Source organism: Falco rusticolus, chromosome 8 (assembly GCF_015220075.1).
Source record: "Falco rusticolus isolate bFalRus1 chromosome 8, bFalRus1.pri, whole genome shotgun sequence".
Classification (NCBI taxonomy): domain Eukaryota; kingdom Metazoa; phylum Chordata; class Aves; order Falconiformes; family Falconidae; genus Falco; species Falco rusticolus.
In genome coordinates, this window is record NC_051194.1 from 34450738 (window position 1) to 34476389 (window position 25652).

At 43.0% G+C, this 25652-nt stretch overlaps 1 protein-coding gene across 1 annotated transcript in view; it reads right to left on the reverse strand.

The window, feature by feature from the left end:
• PDIA5 (protein disulfide isomerase family A member 5) overlaps nt 1-25652 on the reverse strand; it is a 102029-nt gene that overhangs the window by 62185 nt on the left and 14192 nt on the right. Inside the window, exons 3-7 of the mRNA XM_037397087.1 lie at nt 24705-24792; nt 10928-11011; nt 10112-10157; nt 3893-3985; nt 2569-2629 (exon numbers count right to left, since the gene is read on the reverse strand). Coding sequence (XP_037252984.1) covers nt 2569-2629; nt 3893-3985; nt 10112-10157; nt 10928-11011; nt 24705-24792 — 372 coding nt within the window. The remainder of the gene's footprint in view (nt 1-2568; nt 2630-3892; nt 3986-10111; nt 10158-10927; nt 11012-24704; nt 24793-25652) is intronic.

The window sequence follows — 25652 nt, forward strand, 5'->3', positions numbered from 1 at the left end:
CGCTCTTCAACCTTTTGCTGCTCCCTGGACTCCCTTCTGGAGCACAGGCACATGCCAGCCTCCTCCACCCAGCCATCACCCCTACCATCCTTCCATTCCCAGCTCTGCTGCTGCCTCAAAAAGCTCTGCTCCCAAACCCACTTCAGTACCCCTCCTGCCCACCCATTTCTGGGTTATGCTGTTCAGGACACTGTCAAGCCCCATATATCCCTATACAAGCATAAAAGTTATTTTTTTCTTCTTGTGTTTCTTCTTCTATTTTGTCTCAAAAGTGGAGGGCTTAAACAAACACATTACTTTTTCCACTAGTTAACACTTCCATTTTTAAAGCCCTGTTTTCAATGATGTTGTAAACAGCTGCTTTTTGCTGCCAGATCCAGACCATTTCCTACAGGAGTCTTCTTTTGACAGTGTTAACTAGAAATAAATCTGAATGCCTCTAAGTATACCTAATTTTTCATATTTAGTGCTGTCTGACTTTATAATATAGGTCCAAAAGTACAGTGAATGGTCTCCAAATGGCAGGTAATATCTTCTAAAGGAAAGCATGTCTTTGCTCAGAGTCGTTTTACCCAGACCAAGTACTCCTGAAATACTGAAGAAACTACATTTAAGTCTGCAGTAGCTTTCATCTCCTCCTGCACTGCTATGTAATGAAAGAGCCCATTTCCTATGAATCTGCACAATGAATCTAAAGCCTGTGCCTCCAACAAAGCAGAGAAATAATGCAGCTGTCTTCCCCACAGCTTCCCAGACAAAGCCTCTCACTTCCTCTCATGCTAAAGACCTCCTCAAGTCACCTCTTAAAAGTAAAGCAAAACTTCTTTTAGCGACCAGCCTTGATTTGCTGCTCCCAGTTATGAAAGGTAACACCTGTATGTAACCTGTAACTTCAGCTGCCCAAAGCCAGTATTTTAATGCAACTATATCCTGTCTCCAGTAACAGGAGTAAGAAAAGAAAAACTGGATAAGAACCAAGTTAGAAGGCCTTGTGTATTAAATAAAAGATGAGGGAATTATGAACTGCAAAGTCAGAGGGGAGAAAAAAAACACCTTACAAGTAGGCTTCCTTCACAGCAGTTTAGAAAGCAGCAGAAGTATTACAGCACTGAAGACTAGCAGGTGTTTTGCCACTTCAAAGGAGAGAAACTGGAAGGAGGAGGGTTTCTGGGGGAATGGTTCAAAGAGAACGAAGGGTTAGATAAGGCACATTCCAGGGAGAGACTCAGTTGTGGAAAACAATTATTCGAGATGCAGGTAAACTGTGAAAGCACTCTGCAGCTGAACTCTCCCCAAAGGGGCTATTTACAGGCAGAGGCAGGCGTATCGTCTCCCGCTGATGCTAATGCAGCAGCAGCTACTGGGAAGGACCACGTGTCATGCCAGGCCACGCAGGACCATCCTGGCTGCAGAGTTGGAAGGCACAGAACTGCAACTAATTACAGGAAAAAAACATTCTCTTAGTGGTGCATCAAACTAAGTCTTGGACAATTCTGGTTATCTTGGCAGTACTCAGATGAGACTAAAAAGGTAGAATGGCATTTCAGGCAGTAATTACAAGAGAAAATACACTAAGAAACATCAGATAATGCTGCCATGGGGCACAGTTTTAAAGAGAATCAGCCAACAAATTGCTAGTGGTGCCTAACATCAATTTCCCTATTAGGGCAGTGCTGGGAGCCTTTTCTAGCTTAGGTCACACATTCATTCCCTTCACATGGCTCCCCTGCTTTCCATCTGAGCAACAACTCCAGTGCAACACCATCTTTTTTTGAAGAGCTGGAAAGCCTCTCACATACCAGTCACTAGGAAACACAAAAAAGCAGTTATAAATCTGCAAAATTAAGGAATAAGTGGCCAATGCAATGACAAGGTAGCAGCAATACAAGGCCAAGGTCACAAAACTAATTCAGTGACTCCAGTATGCTCTTTTCTTTCCTTCCTGCTGCCATTGTGAAATCCCACTTGTATTCAAGTTCCTCCTGCCTGTGTGGGTAGGAACACAGTGGAGTAGGAAAGATATTCCTGCTCCTGACCACTGCACTGTTCCCTCTGCCTGCAGTTAGGAAGAACAAATAAGTTGTTGGGTTTTAACTCCATGGTCTCCTCTGGAGATGTTTTGCTTGCATGGAACCAGCCTGTCTCATCTATGGCCCAAACTGCAAAAGTAGAAAGCGTGAGCAACACCCATTTGCAAGTAAGAGCTCCATACATGCCAGAGGGCTAGGCACTCTCAAGCAGATGTATTAACACTTATGCACTCAGCATACAGTGTTTCTGCCTTGTACAACACAAATCTAGAAAGGTCAACAGGTAAAGAAATTACAGAAAGCAGCTGCTTAAAAGAACGTTAAGCGAGAGGCATCATCACAAGAAGAGGCAAGACTAGGATAAAAGTGATGGGCAACTAGGGAAAACTGAGGACAAACAGGTAGAACAACACAAGGAGTTGAATGATAAAGATAGGCCAAGATGGCATTAGTGAAGGACAGGTGAAGCTTCTAGTCAGACCTGGACATCTCTCAGTGGAGAAGGGAGATGGAGGTGACAGGACATGCTGTTACTTACAGGGGGCATAGAACATCATCAGAAGAGGTCTGTCTTCCTTCTTCAGAAGCCTTCTCAATTCCTAGAGAATGAACCACAGAAAATAAAAACAAGCCTGTACACATGAATGCCTCATTATTTGTGTTACTACTTCAAAAAAAATTAATATATGTATCCGTAGAATATAGGCTCATTTATTTGAGGGAAGAGGGGTCACCTTTTCTAACAGACAAGACTACTTTCTTCTCCTTGTTCAATTTTAATTTGAAATAAGATGGCAAAATTTATTATAGATCTGAATATATGCTAAATATCCTAGAGCAGTATCTTCACTGTTGAGATGTGGAAGTTGCATGGTTTGGTTCATTCTCACTGCAGAATCTCTGACTGGAAACTTTTTCTTCCCCGACTCATCCAAAAAGCCATACTCTAAAAAGTCAGACTCAATAATAAACAAAACAAGTTCAGTTTATACACTATGAAACCTTGCTGAAGGTATTAGAAGCCATGAAAAAAGATTTTTCAGTATCAGCATGATAGAGAAACCAGATGAAGTTTTCAAATTGAATGCAACCCTTGGAAGGCTTGTAATAGACTACAGAGGGCGAACATTAAAAATTAATCTTCCTACAAAAACTGAATGTCAAAATAACTGTTTCTAATATTAAAAATGAAAGCTAGAAAATTGAAAAGGCCCTTTATGAAATACCAGCTAGAGTCTAATCAATTAAAGTTTTAAAAATATACAGACTAAGAAACTAATACAAAAGACCAAGCTGATTATATTAGAAAGAATATAATGGGTAGCTCTATAGTGGCACTGGTTTTTTTAAGGTAGTCTCATCATATTTGCTGCTTTCCCACTTAAAAATAAGAGGACAGTTACTGTACAAGGTTAAATCCCTGAAGATATGGATCCTGTTCCTTCCTGCTCCAGACAACTTCGGGTATATGAAGGAACCCAACGTTTAACAACCACCTGCAGTTGCAAGAGCAGCATTTTACCTCCTACTGGCACCCTGCAGTGACTGCATCTTGCAAGCCGCTACACCCGAGACAAACAGGTCTCTTCTGCCACACAATCCACAATGCTTTGATACCCGCCATGTAGCTGCAGACTAATATCATGACCACACATAGGGGAGAGGAAGGTGAGAAGCAGGACACTTTATAGTTACCACAATCCACATACTCTATCAAGTCACCTAAAACAGTTTGGGTGCGTTACACTTTCCTTCCTAAAAAAGGAAATAATGGTGCTTCATTAAGAGTTAACACAAACATAGACATTCCCTTCATCCCATGTATTTATAAAACATATACAACATCTATCCAGCTAATGTACCTTTTCACTATCAACATGCACAACATCTTTGGCTTCGGGATCCTCCTCCCACAGTGGAGCGCCTTCTGGATCCTTGAGAAAGGCCACCATAGACTGTAACAAACAGGGGAAAAAGTTTTTAAAGCAAAACGAATGGAAACCATGAGACATTAAATCTCAAACTCATGCTGTCATGCAAACCCCATCCAATTAGCACGTTTGCTTTTCTGCGCATATATGCATCTGCTCTGATGCAGATGAACACAAATCTATTGCAGAACCAAGTCACATGTGTGTGCATTCCTTCCTCACAACTGATATCCCATTTCCACTATAAAACTGAGGAAAACAGCGTGGAAGTAGACCGATACACAAACAGTAGCTTCAAGAATCCTTCAAAGAGCTCTTTCAATGGTACTAGATACGTAACACTTCCATACCTACTTCCTGGCTTAGCAGGAAAGATTTCTCTTTATGTTGAGGTCAGGTTCCCATGCCCTTCACCATATCTGAGTAGCCTTTGAATCCAACAGGACTAGTTGGAGGGCCCACTGACACTCGCTGTGAGCAAAAGCAGTGAACGCCACACTTCAAAGATCAAACTGCTGCTTTGGTCAAAGGAAGAATAACCCACCAATAGTTTCCTCTATGACCCATCTACCTAGAAACTGTACTGAATGGGTATTAAGTAGGAGAGTAAGAAGTAAACATGACAAGAGAAGTGGGAAATACAAGAACCTAGGATTCTGCAGCTTACATATTCAACAAGCTAAGTACACATGCACACATACTTTATGACTGGTTTATCTGACCGACACACAATGAACAATCTGTTTCGGTAAACCAGATACCCTCTTTATCATAAGGAAATACTCTCTGATGGTTCTGATTTCAGCTTCTGCCTGACAGAAACTCCAGCCCTCCAAAGGCAATGAAATGCTCTCCATGGATTCCAGCAGAGTCACACTGCCCCTCATTCCAGCTGTACATGGAAGCACAGGCTTGATCACTGTTATCCTCAGACATTTGTGCTCTTGAAAACATACTACTTGGTATTCTGCATTCATTCACCACACAGACTGATCCCATTTCTCCCTCTGTGGCATTGTTTGTAGCTAGGTGTCCACTCCAAGGCAGGATCTCTGCCACACCAGTAACATACCAAGGTCCACGAGGAGCTTCCTTCTATGTAACAGTGAGTAGATGCTGCTGCCACAGCACTAAGTGAACTTCCTTGGAGCTGGAGCATAGAAAAGCTTCACTGAGGCCTTTTTCAGCCCATGGCATATTTTGCCAAATCAGCTCGTGAGTGAAGAGCAGAGCTGAATATATACTATCACACACCAAGAATATCTCTCTAAAAGCCTAGGTTTGTACTCCACCTTCTCAAGATCAGGTTAGCAGCACACCTAGTGACACATGCTGCTGAATGTCTCAGAGATGCTTTTGCCAGCTCTCTGCCTTTGGTGGGGCTGCTCTAGTAAAACATTCCAAAAACTTATCAACAGATAGTAGAGTTCAGCTCATTTTCTTGCATCTCAGTTGGTACTGCAAGGCTCGGGAGGATTCAGAGCTTACAGCAGGATCCATTTATTGCATTTGTATTTCTGTCTACTTGCACAGCTAATATTGAAAAGATTTGTCTTATCACAAGAGGCAGCATATATTAGTAACTAGACAGCAAGCAAAGCACTTAATGTACACAGTAAGAAGACCTAAGGGGTGAGGTAGTAATGTAGGGACCACAAACACTTCAAGGAGAAGAAATTTGTTTTAATATGGCATTAGCAGAGAAAGGAGCTAGCTAGAGAAAAAAAAAAAAGTAATTTATAATGGACTTACAGTTGCAAAAGCTCTAAAACTAGAGGCATTAACATCCCAAATGATGCTCTAAGAAGATCTGATAATACATGGGGAAAGGAGAGAACAGGACAAAGCAGCAGAGATGTTCTACATTTAGGAAAGCTACATCAAGCTCACTCTCAGTCTGCACAGACCTCAACTATACACTGGAGAGGAGGAGAGAGGGGTCCACATTTTAAACAGCTAATGAGTGCAATTGACTCTGCTAGTTTCAAGAATTCCTGCATGCCAAGTTCAGTCATGTAGAAACAGATATGGTTAGAGGATGGTGCATTAAAGAGATTTAATTCATCCAGCCTCTTCCTCTCAGCCAAGACTGAAAAAATTAGATGTGTAATGTCTTCTGGCAGGAGCAGGCAGCATGTTGCCTTGCGCTCATTACTCCATGCAGTGAAGAGAATGTCTTGTGTGTCTTTAAATAGGAAAGACACCCCCGCCTGCCCCAGCCCCAAACAAATCACCTCCTTCTAATCATAGAAAAGCAGCGGTCCCCAGGCTGCTGGGTTAGACACCTGAGCAAGATCCAGGCCACAGCAATCCCCCACAGAATCAGCTATGCTCCTGTCCTGCCATGACATGGTCAGGACCCACTTTGACCCCATGGCACTGAGCCACGATGGACTGTAGCCCACTGCCCGAACCCCTGTGACAGCTTTGAACTTTAACCAGCAATTCAGTAGAGCACAGGGCATGGCTTCATCCAGCCTATGTTGCTAAAAGCAAGCAAGTTTTAACAGCATAATAGCTGGCTATCATGTATGGACCTAGGTTTTAACCTGAAAAATACATACACACACAAACACATCCCTGTACTTTTCACTCCTTTCAAGTATAATGCAGTAGGGATGCTAATAAAAAGGCCTCCCTTGATTTCACACACATACACCTTGTAAGAGCAAACTTGAAAAGGATTCAGTTTAAAGCACAACCAATTTACTGGGTTAGTCTAATCCGTTTGCTAGTACTGAGCAGATTTGTACTTTAATGAGTTTTCTCCATTTTAGAAGGCAAGTAAAACTCTGCCTGTACTTTATCCTCCAGAAGAGGTTTCATCATGTAATAAACAAAGTCTGGATACTAGCCTTAAGGCACTATTGAGGATTAGGACATGGTGTGGCTAAAGCAACATATGAACAGACCTATCAGTTAAGGTCAAAGATTGATCTATGCTTAAGTCTCCAACAGCAGCTGACTACAGATACTTGGGGGGGAGGGGGTGGGGAACTATACTAGTACCATTCTTAAATAGCATACACTGGTATATGCTCTCAATTGCTGGCAAAAAGTAATTCAGTTTATGAACTCTGCACCAGCTGTTGTATTTGGACCTCTGTGCTTGCTAACTGCCAATCGATCTATCCTTTATGACTACCTAAAACTGTTTTTAAGACTCCTAAATTCTTGGCTTTCACAACACATAGCTATAAGTTCCACAAGTTTGGGGTTTTTTTTCAAACACTGTATAGTCATTTGTTTCAAACTGGCTGTCCCAAAACACCACTGCACCAAAACTGGGGGGGGGCGGGGGGGAAGGTAATCATTTCCTTTTTCAAGCTACTCACAGTTATACATGTATCTACCAATCTCTTCCAGTTGTCCCTTTTTCCAAGCCCAAGAATCTTCACGTACATATTCAGGCCACCTGCACCATCTGATCATCCTTCTGCAATACTTTTACACCTTTCACTTGATGGGGCAACCAGAATAATTTACAAAACACAAGATGAAAGAACCCAATGGACTCAAATGGTGGTATAACACTTCCTATTCCCTTCTCTGCTCCTTTCCTAATCATTTGACTTTTATTTCCAAACCAACCGCTGCCCTGACTGGTAATCCAAACCCCATTACAACAGTATGCATTACTCCAGCACAGTTGGAGCGGTGTTCTTTCCTTCCCTCTCACGTTCATTACCCTACAAGTTCCTACTTTCATATTGACAAACCACTTGGTATTGTGAGAACCTAAGCCCTTCTGCAAAGACTAGGAAATACTTTTTGAAAACTACTCCTAACAGTTTTGCACCACTGAGATTTGTTATCTTGCAGTCTATCTCTCTTTACCAAATAGCCCAAACAGCTTAGATCCTAGCACAGGTCTCAGCAGCAGGAGGTTCTGACTGCTAACTAACTTCCCCTCACTGTGAACACTGGAATATGCTTTATTCCTCATTTTTCTAACAGTAAACCCACAAGGGCATCTCTGCTAATTACATAAGGATTTAGTTACTTTAAGATATTAAAAGCTTTTCTTAAAAACCCAAGTACACTATCAGCTGGATCAGCCACATCTATTAAATTGCCGATTACTTCCAAAGAATCCTTTTACAATTCTTCAAAACTGTGTCCATCATTCTCCAAAATGTCATACATATATTAATATATGTCTACTGGATGCCTGGAAAGAAGATCCAAGTTTTATTACCACTAGCTTGCTGAATCATGTGAAACAAATCCTTTAATCTCCCTGTTCTTCAGTGTGTCCACCTGTCCGTAAAATAACTATGATACCCTACATAATTGTGTTGCTCTGCTGCTCGCTGTTCGTAATGTACTAGGAGACTCCTGACAAACACAGCTGAGAGAGAAACAAGGGTCACCACCTCAACACAAGAAAACAGGGAGAAGTGGTACAGAGGGAGAAATACAGAAATTATTCAGGCAGCTGTGAGCAGCAGAACAAGTAAACACTCAGCTGAGTTATTTAACCACTGCCCAGCTCTGATACAGTGTCCAACCTGTAAATCATTAGCAGCTGGTTTCACAGGGCAGTTAAATGAAGAAAGACTGGAGCTCTTAGAGTGAGTGAGCTTCAAAATCCATCTTCCAGTCATGCTGGAATCCCACATCCCTGTCCACAGGATGCTGCTTCCTTCTCTCCAGCTGGCAGGGCAAAGGGGAAGGGGAAAATGCTCATAACAAAACAGCCACTGAAGGAATAAACGGTATGGTTCCTCTTGTGCTATGATTGCCTCTCAGCCCAACGCCCCCTGGGGCTCTGCAGATGCTTTCTGATCTGATCCGTAAGGCAGAGTCACAGCACTGATTCCTGGTTGCAGCACTTTATGGAGGGCAGGAAAGACACACGCATTGTTCAAATCACCCAAACATAACAAGTCTCCCTTGACCCATCACCCACCAAGAGGGAAAAAAATTCACCAGGTACATTTCTTCACTAAGTACAGAAGGAGTTTCAGGAACCTGCTGATTAGGCTGGGTATCTAATATTGTCCTTCCTAGCGCCAGGCAAGATTTCTGCTGCAGAAGATGGGAAGATACGTGGTCCTACTCGTCCCACCTCAGAAAAATCCTGCATGCAACCCTAAAAGCAGGCTGAATGGATGACCCAAGCCAGGGTGCGCTTCCAAAACAGTCCCCTCATCAGTCCTCCACAACTCTGGCTGTAAAAGGAAGGTCTGGAGCAAGTGTGCTTCGGAACAGCCACTCTGACAGACTTGGGTTCATGTAGCATCTCACACAGGCTTTCCTCCACCCCAGGCAAAACCCCTGAACGAGCCAGAAAAGGGAAGAAAATGTAACAACGTCAGCCTGGGGTGGTATCATCAAGCCTCCACAAGACGGGTGATGGTGCAAAGCCCTGGTATGCTGGAGGAGAAATGGGAACTGGGCGTCAGAGCTGGACAGAAGTCATTTTTGGAAACCAAGTCATTGCAGGGCTGCAGCCTCACGTAAGAATACTCTCAGCGCTTCACCAGAGCTTTGCAGAGGAAGGCTGCACACTTTTGGTCTGCTTGTAGTGTTTTTAGTCCACCATTTCCACCATCATTACGATCTACATATTCAGTTCATGTTTCATGTCTTTTTCCTTCTATTGCACTCACAGAATGTTGCTTTCTGTTGCCCTGTGTCAATGTTTGCAGGAGAAGGAAGGTCATTTAATCCCTGCTGTACTCAGGGCACATCCATAGGAACTGTGGTTCCATAACCCAGTAATAGATAAGGCCACTCAGCTCTCTTTACAGTTTGTAAATACACAATCTAAAAACCTCAGAGAACTTATCAAAATGCCATATCAACTAATACTTTTAGTTATACCACCATTAACAGCACCTTGTAATTAAACAAATAAAATCCTTGTTTGTTACCAGCCTGCAAGTTAATTCACAATTTACATTACAGTTCAATATGGGTTAAATCTTTTTAATAATAAACAATTTTCCTGGATCTGTGACTTGGCAGACACACACACACACACGCAAAAACCTTTAGGTCATTCTGACAGCTGTTTATGAAGATTAACCCCCTCCCTTTCATGCCTACAGCATGAAAAAGTACCAACACCTGTTTTTAATCCACAAGTGTCTCCCACCATATCTAACAAAAGCAAAAGAATAATAATCAAATATTTAAATGTACCTTCAATGTGACTGCTCTGTTATATTCAGTATGAAACGCACCGTCCCTGTTGAACAAGGAGTGAGGAATAGTGTTAACTTACAGTAACATTGCTGGAAATTATACAGCTGCTCTTCCTCACTTCTCACTAACCAAGCAGCATTACCCTGCTGAAGCCACAGAACTAAGCAGAATTTACAGTACAGTAACTTAAGTGGGTGGGGAAGAAAAGAGGAAGGAAAAAGGGAGGGTGCAAAACAAAGTGTAAAGCAAACAGGTTACTAGTAAATAATTTCCTCTCTGACACTTTAACAAGAATATTTACTAAGGCATGATCTTTGGAGATGGAGATGCAGCTGCTTGCTGTCTCGTGCACTTAACAGTACTCCCACACCTATTATTTCCAGGAAGAAAATCTCTTGCTGTCTCACTACACTTGCCTTTCTCCACTTACTTTATTAAGTACTATATCAAGTCAGAAGAGCAAGCACAGAATGAAGTGACTTGCCCAAGGCACATGCCAGCGGGCACGTGACAGAGAAAGTAAGAGAGCTCAAGTCTCAGGCATCAGCCCTGTGTGCTGGGTAGTTTTAGTCCACTGGGCATCTCTCTCCTAGGCCCCGCTCGTGCTTTTAGTGTACTCTATTCAACAGTAGAATAAATTTATCTCAACTTCTATCACAACACATGCTTGCAAACTGAAGAAGCAGCAATCAATTTCACATGTCAAAGGATAAGTTGTCTTTATGCTGCAGCAGTATGAAGCTGCAAGGAGAACGAATGGTCCTAACATGGACATCAACAATTAGGAACTAGAAATCCCAGACCAGCACTCACTTATAATGGAGTAATTCCACTCCTTTCTCCTTTGAATTTGGATCTACTTTCATCTTCTTGCATAATTTTCGGCTTTCAGTATCACTGCAAAAAACACATATTGGAAGAAAAATGGTTACAAGAAAGGAAATCAAATGCATTCAGTTCTGAAAACTCATTGCTGTGCTCCCTCATCAGCTATTCGTTGCAACTAACAGTAATTTGGAAGCTGTTCAGCTAAGTTTGTGGGACAAGCATTGCAGAAAGCTGCATTAGCCAATTTAATTTCTCAGTTTGCTTAGTCAGGACACAGTGAACTGTGTTAAAACCACATTCCAAAGCTAGGCCCTAACCAGTAGAAAAACAACATTATCTACCACGTCCAAATACCCCTCAGCAGACCTTTCTGTTCACAGGATCAAAAGAAAATTTAGTAAGTCAAGTTTTCAAGACCATGCTATTGTTAGGTCAATATAGGTGGTCAAAAAGCACTGGGGGGGGGGGGGGAGGAAGAAAGTGCAGGTCAGCTTTTAGATCTGGCAGAAGATAACTCAAAACCCAAAAGACATGTCTTCATGGTATCTCCAACCTCAGATCAAAAGCGGCTAGCCTTAAGGTCCTGCAGAAAACAAAAACCATTTCAATTCTTTGAGCCTCAAGCCCCGCAACCCCAATTGTTCTAGATATGAGGGGTGTGTTCTGGAGCCAAACCTGACAAGTGGAGGTAAAGACCATCTGCCACAGCTCTGGAAAGAGAAGGCATGGATCAGCAGACAGACCTGCTGGAGGTGGTTTTCAAACGGAATGACAGTGAATCGCTTCCAGCAATTAGGCTGAATTGAAGAAGAGAGAAGGGTCATGGGAGAAAACTGCATATACGTTTGCTTAGGTGGGCAGACAAAGGGTCTTCATGTTCTAACTGCTGTCCTAAGCAACGTACAAGTGAAGCTATAAGGATACTCCCAGCTGAAGTGAATATGAAGTTAGCCAAAGACCTGGGGAGATGAGTGAAACAGTACAACTACAAAGAAGAGGATGATTCACATTGACAAGACTATTCTTTGCATTGATAAACAGCAAGATTAAAAACCTTGGAAACTTGTTCCCAGCAGAGGACAACCTGTACCCTTTTACACAGATAAATCAATTTAGAAAATGAAAACACTGAAAACCTATCAAGTTTAAACTGATTACAGACACCAAGATGCAAGGGTTGCAAGTGCCCCACCGAATTAAGTGCCAGCACTGGTGCTAATTCTCCCAACATTCTCCAGCTGCCTTTCTGCAAATGTGAGGAACAACAAACAGTAAATTTGCAACATGCTGCAGATGAGAGCACACCTTTGTGGAAACTTCCCAAATGCTTACTGTTGATGGAAATGAGGAGGGCTGTGCTAGGGACACATGCATCAAAATCAGAATATTATGCTGAGCATTTTAAGAAACTAACAATGCATGCAACTATCTCACCAAAAGGGAGCACCTGTAATCCCAATTGTTTAGCAGCATGTTTATCTGAAGACTCTTACCAAATTCATGTCAATTCTGCATTTTCAGATCATAGCCAAAGCTAGTCACTGTAACCTGTAAACACTTTCTTTGCTTCTCCAGGAGGCTGGAGATCCGAGTCTGAGAATAAAGTAATTTTCCTGCTGTCTGCTTCACCTTTGTTTTCCCTAGACTGCAGTGGAAGGTGGAGCTAAAACATGTCACCTGTTCACTGATTAACATGAAAATGTCTCCTTGCAACAAAACTAGATTATAAAACAAATTGTCTGGATTTGGAGTTTTGCTGAAAAGCTGGCTTGCCACGTAGAGTTTGTATAGAAAGTCTGCAGCAACATCAAACCCAGGGGCCAGAAACACCCTATCTTCTCTCACCTGTAGTCCTGCAATGGTTACATGGGCTAAGGAGGCACCAGTTTCAGATCATCCTCCCATCTTACCCCAGACAGATCTAGAGACATGAAGAAGCCCTTGTGGCCCAGCTGGAGCTGATTGCCAGACAGTTAACTAAAGTCAGCCTGCACCACAGTCAACATCTGTAAATACTGCTCCAGACACTTCCAAATGTTTCCAGGACACACATATATTTGTGGCCATCTCAGCCTTGCCAAGACAAATGTTAGGTGGTTGACGTGAACAAGTGTAATGCTGAAATCTACCTCCAGCAACAGGGTCTGTCAAACCCCCGAGATGTGCTGACAATTGTTCTGGCATCAGCAGAAGACCAAAATGGGTATAAAGACAATTCTGTTGCCAGTTCTACTACTGATTTGGTGCAACTTCAAACCATGTGGTGAAAAAAGTGTAGTTTTTCCTTATGTGTCATTTAGGGATCCAGATACTCATCTTAGAAAAATTCTGCAAGATTTAGAGTGGAAAAAGGCTACAAAACATAACTACTCAGATGTACCTGTGAGCAAGCAGCTAGCAACTCCTACCAATTCATTTTCTGTTTGCATGACTTCCTATTTAAAAAAAAAAAGAATGATAAGAACAGCTGTTTCATCGGAAGGAAACAGGATCTAAGTCTGCCCTGATTTCAGGATTGCTCCATTTGTAAAGATTCACATAGCTGCCTGAATGCACATCCATTATCACAGGAAAGAGAGCAGCAGTTTGCTCCAGTATGTCTCTTACTATTTAGTGGGCAGATTCTCTGCACCACTGCATTGGGAGTTTAGTCTGTTTATGAAGCTATCCGCACAGATGCAAGAGATTGAAGAGGAGCAAATTCCCAGAATAAGAAATGTCTGAACATGTATCAGTAATTTTTTCATGCATCAGTGCAGATTTTAACACATGCCAGACCCACCAGCTCAGATGCTATACTAACAATTGTTTGGAAAAGGCAGAAAAGGAGATAGGCAGAGATGGACCTGTTCTGCTTTTCCTTCTCCTTTCACTTACAGTCAAAAATAACCTGCAAAGAGCAACCTGCTCTGATATCACTTGGTAATGACCACTATCCTTAACAAAAGTAAATATCAACACAGATGCAGTCTCTGCTCTGGTATTTGTCTCATTTGGATCTCAGCCAACAGCCTCTTTCTGAAGATGAGCTCCTCAACTCTCACATGGGAGAGGGTAATTAGGACTCCAGTTCTTGCAATTTAATTGCACCACTTGAAGAGACAGTGTAAGAGTTTCTTATAAAGACTAAGAAAAAAAGGAGAAAAAACAACAAAATCCCAAAACCTAAAATGCCAGACACCACCCCCAACATCAGCACTCTACCACCAAGGCCAAGACACTCCAGACAAGGCACCAGGCTCAGGAAATACTGGTTTGAGGATGAGGTCAGTAATGTGCCCCCAGCAGGCACGCTTAGCTGCCTCTTGGCATTTCTGTCCAGAGCAATTTGAACCCTCACAGAAGGGACTCCTGCTTTGCCTGCAGGCAGTCCGACAAATCATCCAGCTTTATCTCTGTGGAAAATCATCCAAAACATCAATCTATTTGCAATACCAGAAAGGACCTAACCAGCAGCTGTCTATGTGGTAAAAAGATCAAACCTTAAGCAGCAGGATGACAGGGTTTCCTTCCAGCCCCACAGGCATGCTCCCCATGCTCCCCCTTCCTGCAAGACCAAGCCAGGCTCCAAAACACTCCTTTGCTGGAAAAGCAAAGGCATAAGGCAGCTGGGTAAGAGAAGAGTAAAATGAAAGATCCAAGTTGACCTAACTAAGCAAGAAGTCTAAATAACAACAAAGACAGTGTGCATCGCAGGAAAACTTCACTCTTTCCCATTCACATCCTTGTCTCCTCTCTACTGGGAGACACTTCTGTCATTTGGGGTTATGATGGAATTGGCAGGAAACCTGACTAGGGCACTCCCGGTAAACCTCTGGGGTCCCTTGTCAACATCAGCATGCATGAATAATCACTTTGCACAGGCAGCCAGCTGTTACAGGGCAGGAGGAGGGCGAGGATTTCGAAGGAGATCTGACCTCCTTTGGCTCACCATCAGCGAAGCGAGCACCTGAAGGGGATGTGCCACAGGCGCTCCTCAGGAGCAGTGCGGGATGCTCTGCCTGTGCAGGGCTGCCCACAGGTCTGGCAGCTTGTGGTCGTAAGGAGGGAGAAGCAGCGAGAGATACTGATGGCAGTCCCCAGTGGCAGGAGCAACCCAAAGGCTTTTGCAGCAACGTGTCAAGGTAATTTGGAGGACAGAGGACAAAGCTAGACAGGACGAGCACAAAATAAGATCCAGGAGTCTGGCTACAGTAAGTCCACATAGGTTCTAAAAACAAGTCCCAGCTGGATGGATCCCGAGGAAGAAACAGTGCATGGACATGGCAGTGCAAAACACCCTCCTCCTCAGGGCAAATTCAAGTATTGTCCTGGCAGGTCCTGAAGGCAGCAGGGTAAGACTGAAGATCTCATGAGCACAAGTAAGGTCTTCTGCAGCTCCCTAATTATTGCCCTTATCACTTAATGCTGCTCACTGGCTTCTCATTGAGAGGAGCAAACAACACTACAACCACATCAGCCTCGAGGGAGGAAGGACCTAGAACAACTGTCAAATCCCCTCTCGGGAAATGGCAAAAAACGGCCATCCAAAAAAAGCTCACGTCTCCAGTTCCCGATGTAACAGCAGCACATGCAAGCGCTGCTTGGCCACACTAGTCAATATCACAGTGCTGGCATCTACAAACACTTTGCAAAGCAGACTGGACCCAGCCACCTTTTTTATCTGTACCTACAGTGTTGCCAGGCACAAGAGAAATAACTGATAAAAACACTGATAGCACCAATTTAAATAACGAGGTCAGTAAAACTGCGTGGCACAAAAATTATCTCACTCCTCTATCAGCATATCATGCAACCACATGTGAACCACAGACCTCACAATCTGTAAACTGATTTTATATCTTCTATCTGTATGTTCCTCTAGCTGAAACAGGGCTCAGCAATTGACATCAGTTATGCTTCAGCAGCCCCTTATACCACAGTTGTCCCTGAAGGCCCCAACACAATGGAGGCTCTGTTGTATCAGTGGCTGTACAGACAAACACCATCACTGTCCCAACAGCTGGAAGAGACAGGACTGAGCAGGTAAGGAAAAGGAACAGGCTCTGAGAACAGGGCAATATGGCAGAGCAGAAACAGCGCTGCCTACCAAGCAAGCCTCCCCCCAACACTGGAAAGAGCTCTGGAAGGTGCCAGTCAGAGATGTCATCCTGTTACCAGCACACTCTTTCATTATTGTCTCTGTTATGTTATGATGAAAAACATTGTACAGAGAACAACCCCAGTTGTAACTTCAGGCAATTTCAGACCACCCCCAAAAGTGAATTATCAGACAGGGTTTCCCAGCCCAATGCACAGCCTCTGTGATGCTTTCTGGCCACTTTCCACAGAATACCCTCTCCAGACAATGGACTGATGAACATCCTGAGAAAACATGGAGTTGAGATCCTGCCAAACAACTAATTGAGCTCGTGACCCAAAAAAGCAACAAAAGGGGTGTCAATGCCAGAAATTTCTTCAAGCCACCTAAAGATAAAAAGCACATTTGCACTTGCAAACCTAATCTTAAAGAGTAAGTCATTAACAGTCAGCTGTAGTTAGATGTGCTTCTTCAAGATTTTGAAATAAAAAATGCAATTCATTAGGCATTGTTGGAGACAATACGGGATTTTGACCACGCTCCTTGCAGTTATCAGTCCCACCCTCCAACAGGAACTGTGTGATCCATTCACACTACAGCAGTTTGCATACTTTGCTGACGAAGCAAAAACAGACCAACCCCCTGCAAAATTCCCCTCCTCTCAGGCTACAGGCATTGCCTCCCCATCATCCTCGCTTCTCCCTCCCAGCCCAGGGTGGCAGCTTCCACAACTGCCGCTGCTGAAATAAGTAACATTTGTAAGGTTCCTCATACTGTCTCTAACGTTCCTCTACTGATTCTCCAACAAACCAGACTTTTCTGCGTTACTCTCAAGACAGATCTGAAATCAGAGAAGAAAAAAGATTTTAAAAATAAAATAAAATAAAATCACTCCTCAAACCATCAGCCTAGCTTGCAAGAGCACTTCAAAGAGCTGTACTAAGCAGCCGCTGGATGGTAATGGTTCACATCTACTTGAACAGAAAGCCCAAACACAGCTCTCCGTGCAGACAGGCACTTTGATACCATGCTCCTGAGTGGGGTTTAAGAACCTGCAGACACAGGTTCTTAAATAGCAACAGGATCCAGGAGAGACGGACACAGAAATGATCAGCACAGAAAGCTTAAAACAAGATTTGTCTTTGAAAACAAAGCAATATTTTGCCACCATTCTAGGATCCTGATGGAAATTATCTTATAAAAGGAGTAACAATAGCAACAGGTTTCCATAGCAGAGAACAAATGAGCCGCTCAAACAATGAAGCGGATGAAAAGCTTGAACCTTTTAAGGGATGGGGGAGCATGAAAACTAAAACGTTCAGAAAACATGCTGCTGGGAAGAATGAAAGATTTGGATTAGCAGGCTGACAGGAAAGAGTCTCATCAGAATCTAGGGCCTGATTTTACCTCCCAGAATGCAGCAAAAATCCTCCATGACCCACAAGGCAATCGCAGCCTTCTGCTCCAAACGCTCCCCTGGAACGTGCCAGGAATGCAAACAGAATAATCCGTGTGCTGTAGAGACCCAGCACCACTTGTCACCCAATACAAACGACTCCCTGTGCCTATTAGTCAATTAGAGAGGCCAGGAATCTATAGGAATGAGATTAAAAAGAAGTATTTTTCCAAAAAGTAAAGCCCATGAGATTAATTCTCACTGCAAGCAATAGCAAGCCAAAGAGCAAAGAGAAACCCCAGACAAAAAGGTAACAGGTATTGTCAAGCAAAAACAATTAAGGGAAAAAATTACAAGCTCGAGCCCTGCAGAAAGTCAAGAAGTTATAATGAGTGGTACTTTCCATGGAAATATAAATTAGTAAAAGGCACTCAGCAGCCCACATACCTGCACAGAAATAAGGTGAACACATTTCACAGGAGCTACCAAAGGCTTTGCAGGAGCTTCTAGAAATTTCGCACTTGAACTTTTTGCAAAGCAGCTGCTTTCCTCATCGGACTCATCCAGACCCTCTAACTCACACCCTGGTACAAAGGAACACTTCCTAACCTGGGATGTGAGACAACTACCACCTTGCCTTTGAGTTCACACTAATCTAAGAGCCCCACAAAAGCAGGTTTTGAATGTATCACCCACGGGGCACATGGATGCTGCAGCATATTGTACTGTTCCCTTGGAACCTGTTTATGACCTTTAGCTGCACTACAGGCCTGGAGAGGATGCTAGAGGATGTTTTAAATTAGGTACTGAATGCATAAAGAGGAGGCAACTTGACATTAAATCTTAGCTGGCTTACTTTTCATTTTAGTCTGAAAAGCAGCAAGGTTGAAGATTCACCGTTAATGAGCAATTCTAGGCAAAGCCCACGGAATACACATGGTTAGGATGAAAAAAGAGGCATGAGCCGAGGCATGCACACCCAAGCATTACAGTGGATTTTAGTTAAATGCTCTGCACTTCTGAATTAATGCAATATACCAAACAGGTTTAAGAAAGGAACTGAGAGCTTACTTAAGAAAGGATACTTTTTTTTTCTCCAGACTGGAATAGCACTTCCTGCATGGTCACTCTTACAGGAAAATAAAAACGCTTTAATGTGAATTAGCATTAACTGTGCAGACAGGTTATAGTAGAGACAGAAGGAAGACATTGAAAATCCATGCTGCAAATGCACAGTTTGTCCATATAAATCACATCCACACAACCACCACGTTGTCAGTGTAACTACACTTGCAAAGTGTTCCTGATGAACACCTGGCTTACCTCCCCTGGCCCAGCTGCAAACAGAGTCCCTGCTACCACCTAACTTTATGCGTTACCCACTCCTGAGCTGTCCTTCACTTTCAAAGCAACTGTAGAAGGCGGCAGAAATCCCAGACACTGCAAATCTACTCAGATGGAAGAGGTCTCATCAGTGCAGCATTCCTTTCTTCTTCCTTTTTTCTCTCTCTATTAGATCTGGTCATTTTTATTTGCAATTTCAAAGCTTTTCATCAGGTTTAAAATTCAACTACAAGGAAGGAAGATGAGTAGACTTATTCTCTTAAATAAATCCTACTTCTGATCAGCTTTATAGGAGTGAAGATAAAAACTAAAGCACAAAATGACACTTAATACCATCTGTACCAGCAGCCTTATTTCTGAAATTCCTCCCTGCTATTTCAAGGCATTAAACAAATTCATTTATGATTCTGTGTCTGGGAGAAGCCTTTCTGTATCAAAGTACTAGGAAATCAGTAATCTGGGAAGGAAAATTTCATCTAAAGGGCAGATAAACACAGAAATTGGGGGAAACCCCAGAAAAGACTCATTAGGTTTGGCTCTCTTGCGAACCAGCACATGTTTAGATGCATAGCCTTGAAAGGGCCGCTTTACCAGCCAAACTACGGTCTTACCTTATGCTAAGTGTCATGGGATTGAAACAATAACAAGTAATAATTGGGGATGGGGACTACAAGAACGATGCGCCGGACAAACAAAAGGAACTACAAGAATGACACAATAAAAGCAGAAAAAGTGGGACTAAAACCAACCGATAATTAGTCAGACATTTTAACCAGATGGCATTTCCTCTTCTAGCAGTCTGATGTGCTAAAGCCAAGCACACGCGCTATGACAGCAGATGGAAATCACACAGCTTTGTTTATGTTTGGGACCTACAGTAAAGGGAACCATGCAAGTTTGAGCAAAGAATAGTCAGCTAGAGCCAAAGAAATGGATGCTTTCTTGAAAATAATGAGTCCACAATTGGGCAGGAGTTACAGTCATCAAAAAATTCAAGACAATTCAGTAACAGGAAACCCCAGAAGCGTTCACTAAATCACATTCAGGATGGAAAGGGCTAGTTTCAACCTCTTCTGCCACCTCCTCAAAGCTGCACCTGGCCACAATGCATCTTACAATCTGCCAAACATTTTCTTCTCTTCAACAAAGCCAATTCACTTTCTTTCCACTTCACCCAAATTAGTTACACTCTTCCAAGTAACATCAGTCCTTGGTCACCCCATCATCTATCACAAAACCTACTCAAGAAGGCTACAGCGTAACTTTATTATTCTTCAAATCCAGATCTTGGGGCACCACGAAGTGGGACTGGAGCTTTCTCTGCTTTGAAGACAAGCAAGAAAAATTTTGTCTTTCACTCAAGCAGTAATTCCATCTTACTGTGTCCCCAAGCACATCTTGTACCTTTTACTTGCCACCACAACGCTTTGTCAAGAGTTTTATTTTTCACAAAACTCCTCTTTTACTTGACCACATCAATGCTTACCTCCAGTTGTACTACACCTCCGAAGATGGAGATTCTGGGAGATGAGGGGGAACACAGAGGCTCTGCAGCACGCACAGCAGCTATCCCCCGCCTATGTAGCACGCACCAGCTCCACTGCACCCCAACCTGCTGTTACACTTAGCAGCTGCCAGACTGAGATCGCAGAAAAGAACACATTTCCTTTTCTGTAGACATCTTAAGCTTTCAACTCCCTATGAAGCCCCGCAATTTTCAAAATTCCTATCAGCCTCTACTAAAAATAATTCAATAAACAGCCCAGCATTCACTCTTACTGGTTACATGCCCGTCCCAACAGTATCTGAACGTACTAAATGAAGAGCACTCATTCATGCTGCTGTAGCATTTTTCCTTTCAAACTTCTCTGAACTCTCTTACGAACATTGACTAATGAATCAGACAATATTTACCCAGTTGCCTGGAAAATAGATACACCTCTTTTAACAGCACAAAATAACAAGTGAATCATTTACAGAGCCAGAAACTGAAGCTGGGACACTCAGCTCCTATTAACATGGCATCTCCCCAAACCCAGGTCCCAAAACACTTGCTCATAAGACAACTGATCCATCTCTCCAGGACACACTGAAGATTTGCCAACCCGCAATGCTACACTCTATCCCTGATACGTGCATCTTACTAGGCATGATTTATTCAATATTCTGTTGTCTCTCACACCATCACTCATTCAGTATCAAACACCTCAGCAAGGTCTTTCCAATTAAAACATGGAAAGGCTAAAATAAAACGTGTTTTTGTCACATCGTTTGTTAGTCTTTTATTCACAATTGAAAGAGCTTCATGTTTAATTGTCTACAGAACTACAATCGCTATCTCCGCACACAGGAGCAAGCAGCGACCACTTCAATGCTGCAAGCAATTCTTGTGCTGCCCCTTAATCTCTAGAAGGCGGCACCTATCTGCTTGCACAATCTGATTGAAATCTCCCATGTATGAGGACGTTATCAGCAATACTGCACGCAGAGGCATCCTTGGGTGTGTTGTGGTGAGCTTGGTCCTACTCCAGCATGGCATTTAAGGCAAGTGAGCCTAACTGTGCAGGAAGGCAGGTACCTGGCACTTCCCAGTCCTACATCTCCTAAGCCACTCTGGTGACCTCTGCTATCCTGCCTCAAAAGTGACTAAGTGGCAACCCCCTCTACTCCATACTAACCATCTCAGCAAGAAACCAAGTGTTTCCCCACATCATGCTGAAAAACTAACCTCCGTGGTCTCCCGAAAGCACTCAACCTGGAACTGAAACCTCAAGTCTAACCTCCGTCTCATACCACAGACCCAACAAAAGCTAAGGCCAAGGAGCACGGCTTCCACGTAAGCCAGCAATTCAGGCAGCCTGCCTCCCGCCACAAACCTGAATACTCCCCTCTGCTGCATGAAATACAGAACATGCTGCCAAGACTTACGTACATTCTTGCTTTCTCCCAAAAATGAAGGGAAGGTGGAGAATGACACAGAAACAAAAAAAGCACCACCAATAAAGAAAAAGACTGCCATCATCACCACAGGGAAGCAGAGACACAAACCATAACTCTGCATGTATGCCAGCCTTGCCAATGCTTGGATCTGAAGACAAAGAAGTCCACTACAGCGGGATGTGAACAGCAAAGCCAAAATTCCCTGCTAAATATTGCTGCCAAACAAGCCATTTCTTGTCAGTATTTGTAAAACAAATTGAGCCTATGCTGTAAATATCCCTGCATCTGTGCTCTGTGCACTGTTTGTTTCGGCACGAAGACTTGCAAATAAGCTTCACGGCATACTTGCAGTGGGAGAACAGCTTGAACAACTCTGGTAGGACCCAGCTGTTCAGGCCCCAGAACTGGCCCTTTGTGACAGGTGACAACCAGCACTACCACGGCCTCCCTCAGACCATCACTGCAATGAGGTGGGCGGCAGTTTGCAGCCACCTGTATTCCAAAAGAAGAAATAAAAGCAATAAGGAAAGAAATCTTTCAAGGAAAAAAAAATAATTCAAGGTTACCTCAACACTACGAGATTGATTTCACAATGCTTTAAAGGTTTAACAAGCAAATCAACCACAAAACTTGGTTCAGGCTCAAACTATTTCTTTGTGTTTGGGTTTTTTTGCATGCATCAAGATGTCCTTTGCCACAAGCTAGTCTTCCAGCTCACCTTGCCGCATGAGGCAGTTCACTAACTGTTATGATACCCCTCTGCAGGAAGGAGGAATAGAAGAGACATCTCTGACAGACACCCAGCTACAGCTGGACAGGACATCTATTTTTCCCAGGTTCTTCTCAAGCGAGTGATGTGAAAGGAAGCGCTGCTCAACCCTCAAAGAGAATTAGAGCTACTGCCATGTTACAGCACCCTGTTCACTGCCTGTCACTCAGCAAGTGGCAATCTGATTATCATATTACTGGCATCAAAGCAAATTCTGGGAACCTACAAATCTCTTCCTAGGTCTCCCAAACTCTTACAGCATGACCTTCACCAGGCTGCTTCACTATCTGGGAACAAGCCACCTTTCATTACAAATGGAAAGCTTAACTTAAATAATTTCCCCACAATGGTCAGAGGAAAGGCACTGCAAGTACCAAGCTTCCTGTGAAATGCATTAAAGCACTACCTGGAAAAGACTTTAAAATACATTTCTTGCAAGTAACTTCTATAAAAAAAGTTTGGTTTAAATGACAACATTTGGAAAGCGAGAGCGTATTACGTTTTGATGCATTGAAGTTTATTCTACAGCAAAACTGAACAACACACTTCCCTCCCCATCACTATCACTTACAAACTCAGGAGCAGAGACTGACCCTTTGAACTAAGTGCCAGGACTTCTCTGGATTTGAAAACCAAAACCTAAACACTGAATCTTTCCTTCTCAAACCCAGAATTAAATAAATCCTGGAGATGGTTATTGCTTAGTTGTATTATAGCAGCACTTTGAAGGCCCAGATGAACAGCCTTATCATTCCAGCAGTCGTACACATGTGCCAGGTGTACACACACATGGTAAGCGTTAAGTCCTCCAACACAGAGGTAGCCTTAAAACTAAAGGGAAACAGAAAACAAAAAGGCAGCGGCCACTGCACAATCACAAATAAAGCCAATTAGAAACTAAAGCTAAGAAGGCTGGTCCAGTAACCTATTTGCTAGCCATCATTACTGACAATCAAAAATTGTTTATCAGTGCTTCCGTTAGAAGAGGAAACAGGATTTCAGAGCTACACCAGATCTCCATGCAACCTTCTCCTCATCACAGTCAATCAACTTATTTGCTAGCTTTTCAGCAGGTGGGAAGTGGTACAGGCTTCAATGATCTCTGAGGAGCAGTCCTGCTTTCTGTCAACAGATGACTTGGAACACTGTCCCCATCAGCTGGGCAGAGATGAAAGTGTCTGTGGATTTGGATGAGCCCAGCAGAATGCAAACAGAAGGCAGAAGCATAGGACTCACAGGACTCCACGGGAGGGACACCTGCTTGTCCTTGGGGGACAGCAAGACAGGTTAAACAGTAACACAAGCACATTAACTTTGATTTACCAATGACTTATTCCAAGTCACTGCTTGATGGATGAAGGTTGGTTTCAAAAGTAAAATTATAAGGGAGCCACATGATTTTCAGAGATGACTTAGATTTGTGTGAAGAAATTGTACGTTGTGCACAATGGTAATCCACCCAAACATACAGGTAGGCAGCAAGAAGATGTTCCCTTGCATCCCAAGAAGGGGAATTTGCCATCTGCAGGCAAAGCTCTCAAAGCTGCAGAGGCACACTATGATACACAAGCTAAAACCACAAGCAACACGCTATTGAGAGGAATCAGTGGAAGCTTTCACATCTGCAAACCAGCAAATACACACCTGTTCATTCCTCACCACACAAGCAGCCACTTAGGAAACCAAGTTTCCCTGCCTTCAGGTTAAGAATTGCCACAAACCTATACAGGGATAGAGGAAGTTCTTTAAAAGAAAGCACACTTTGCTGAGAAACACAAATGGGTGGATGCTTCAAAAGCAAGCGAACGGCCCTACTGCTCATGCAACATTTGCTGTCAGAGCAGAATTGCACTGCCCTCGAGCTGAGGCACAACATGTGGGATCCCTCCTCCCCTGGCTTGTGAGAAAGCCAGAACACAGTTTCCATGCTACATGCCCCCCACAAAAGGCAATGTTAGCTGGGATCTCCAGCTTCAGGCTGAAAAACATGCTGTCAAAGAACTGACCACAGCCATAATGAAAAAAATTATTCTCCATCATTGGTCCAAAGAAAGAGAGGATGGTAAGATGTAGGCTCCCTACAGCTATGAAGAAACTGCATGAAATGATGTAGATTCAGTTACAGACAGAAAGTTTCAGAGCCATCAAAAAAGCTAAGTCAGCAATAAAAGCCAAAAAGGAAAGGTGGGGGGGGAGGGAGAGAGAGAGAAAAGAAAAACAGTGTGACACATACCCACAGTCTATCCAGCTTATAGTACCTCGTCCTTTCACCTCCTGGGCCACACTGGACAGTAACCTGAGTGAGCTTTCTGCAGCAGCCGCTGGAAAGCAAAATAAAATAACAATAAAAATAAATCAACAACAGCATTATTATTCCACATAGAAAAACACAATGGTGCATTCCTTTATTCTGAAGCACTGGAAGAACATTTTGTCTAATTTGAAGAAACCAGTATGAGAGGGATCAGTAAAATCTTCTGTAAACTAGAAGGAATGCTGGCTGCAGCTGAAGTTGGATGGCTCCTTCCCTCCACCCCCCTTAAACAACACACTGAAATTCATACCTCCAGGCATGCTCCCCCTGACCTACATTTATGGAGCTATACTGTACCCTCTCCTGCAAACCGGTATCCATCCCAACACCATCTTCTTCCTGTGGCTGCACATGAACCAGTTTGTACCATTGCCTGCTACTTAGAGCAACTTCATTTAGAACCTTCATCAGCTATAAGGGCAAGTCATTCAGCATCTCTGCCTGCCTCAATTCTATCCCTGCCATACACAGAAAATAACATACTGTTATTCTCATAACAACGCTGACAGATACCCAAACCAACAGGCTGAGGAGCTCAAAACTATTAGCAGAAAGTACCCAGAAAAGAACCCAGAAAGTTCCTTCCACAAACTGCCTGTATTATAAACGCCCAACTAAGATTTTTATAATGCCATGCTACATGTGTAGATTCTGCAAAACACTTCCATTACAAAAGTCTTATAAATGGTAACACAGAAGAAAAATGTGACCTCTTGTCACATTTTGTCTGGGGAGAGAAAAACATAGAGGTTCAAGCAAGTATCAGTTCCCCCCAAAAAACTAACAGAAACAGTTTCCTGCCCCAATAAAGCAGAAACCCAGAACCTCTTCCAGATCCATTTCAACTGCTGCTGCTCCACAACTACT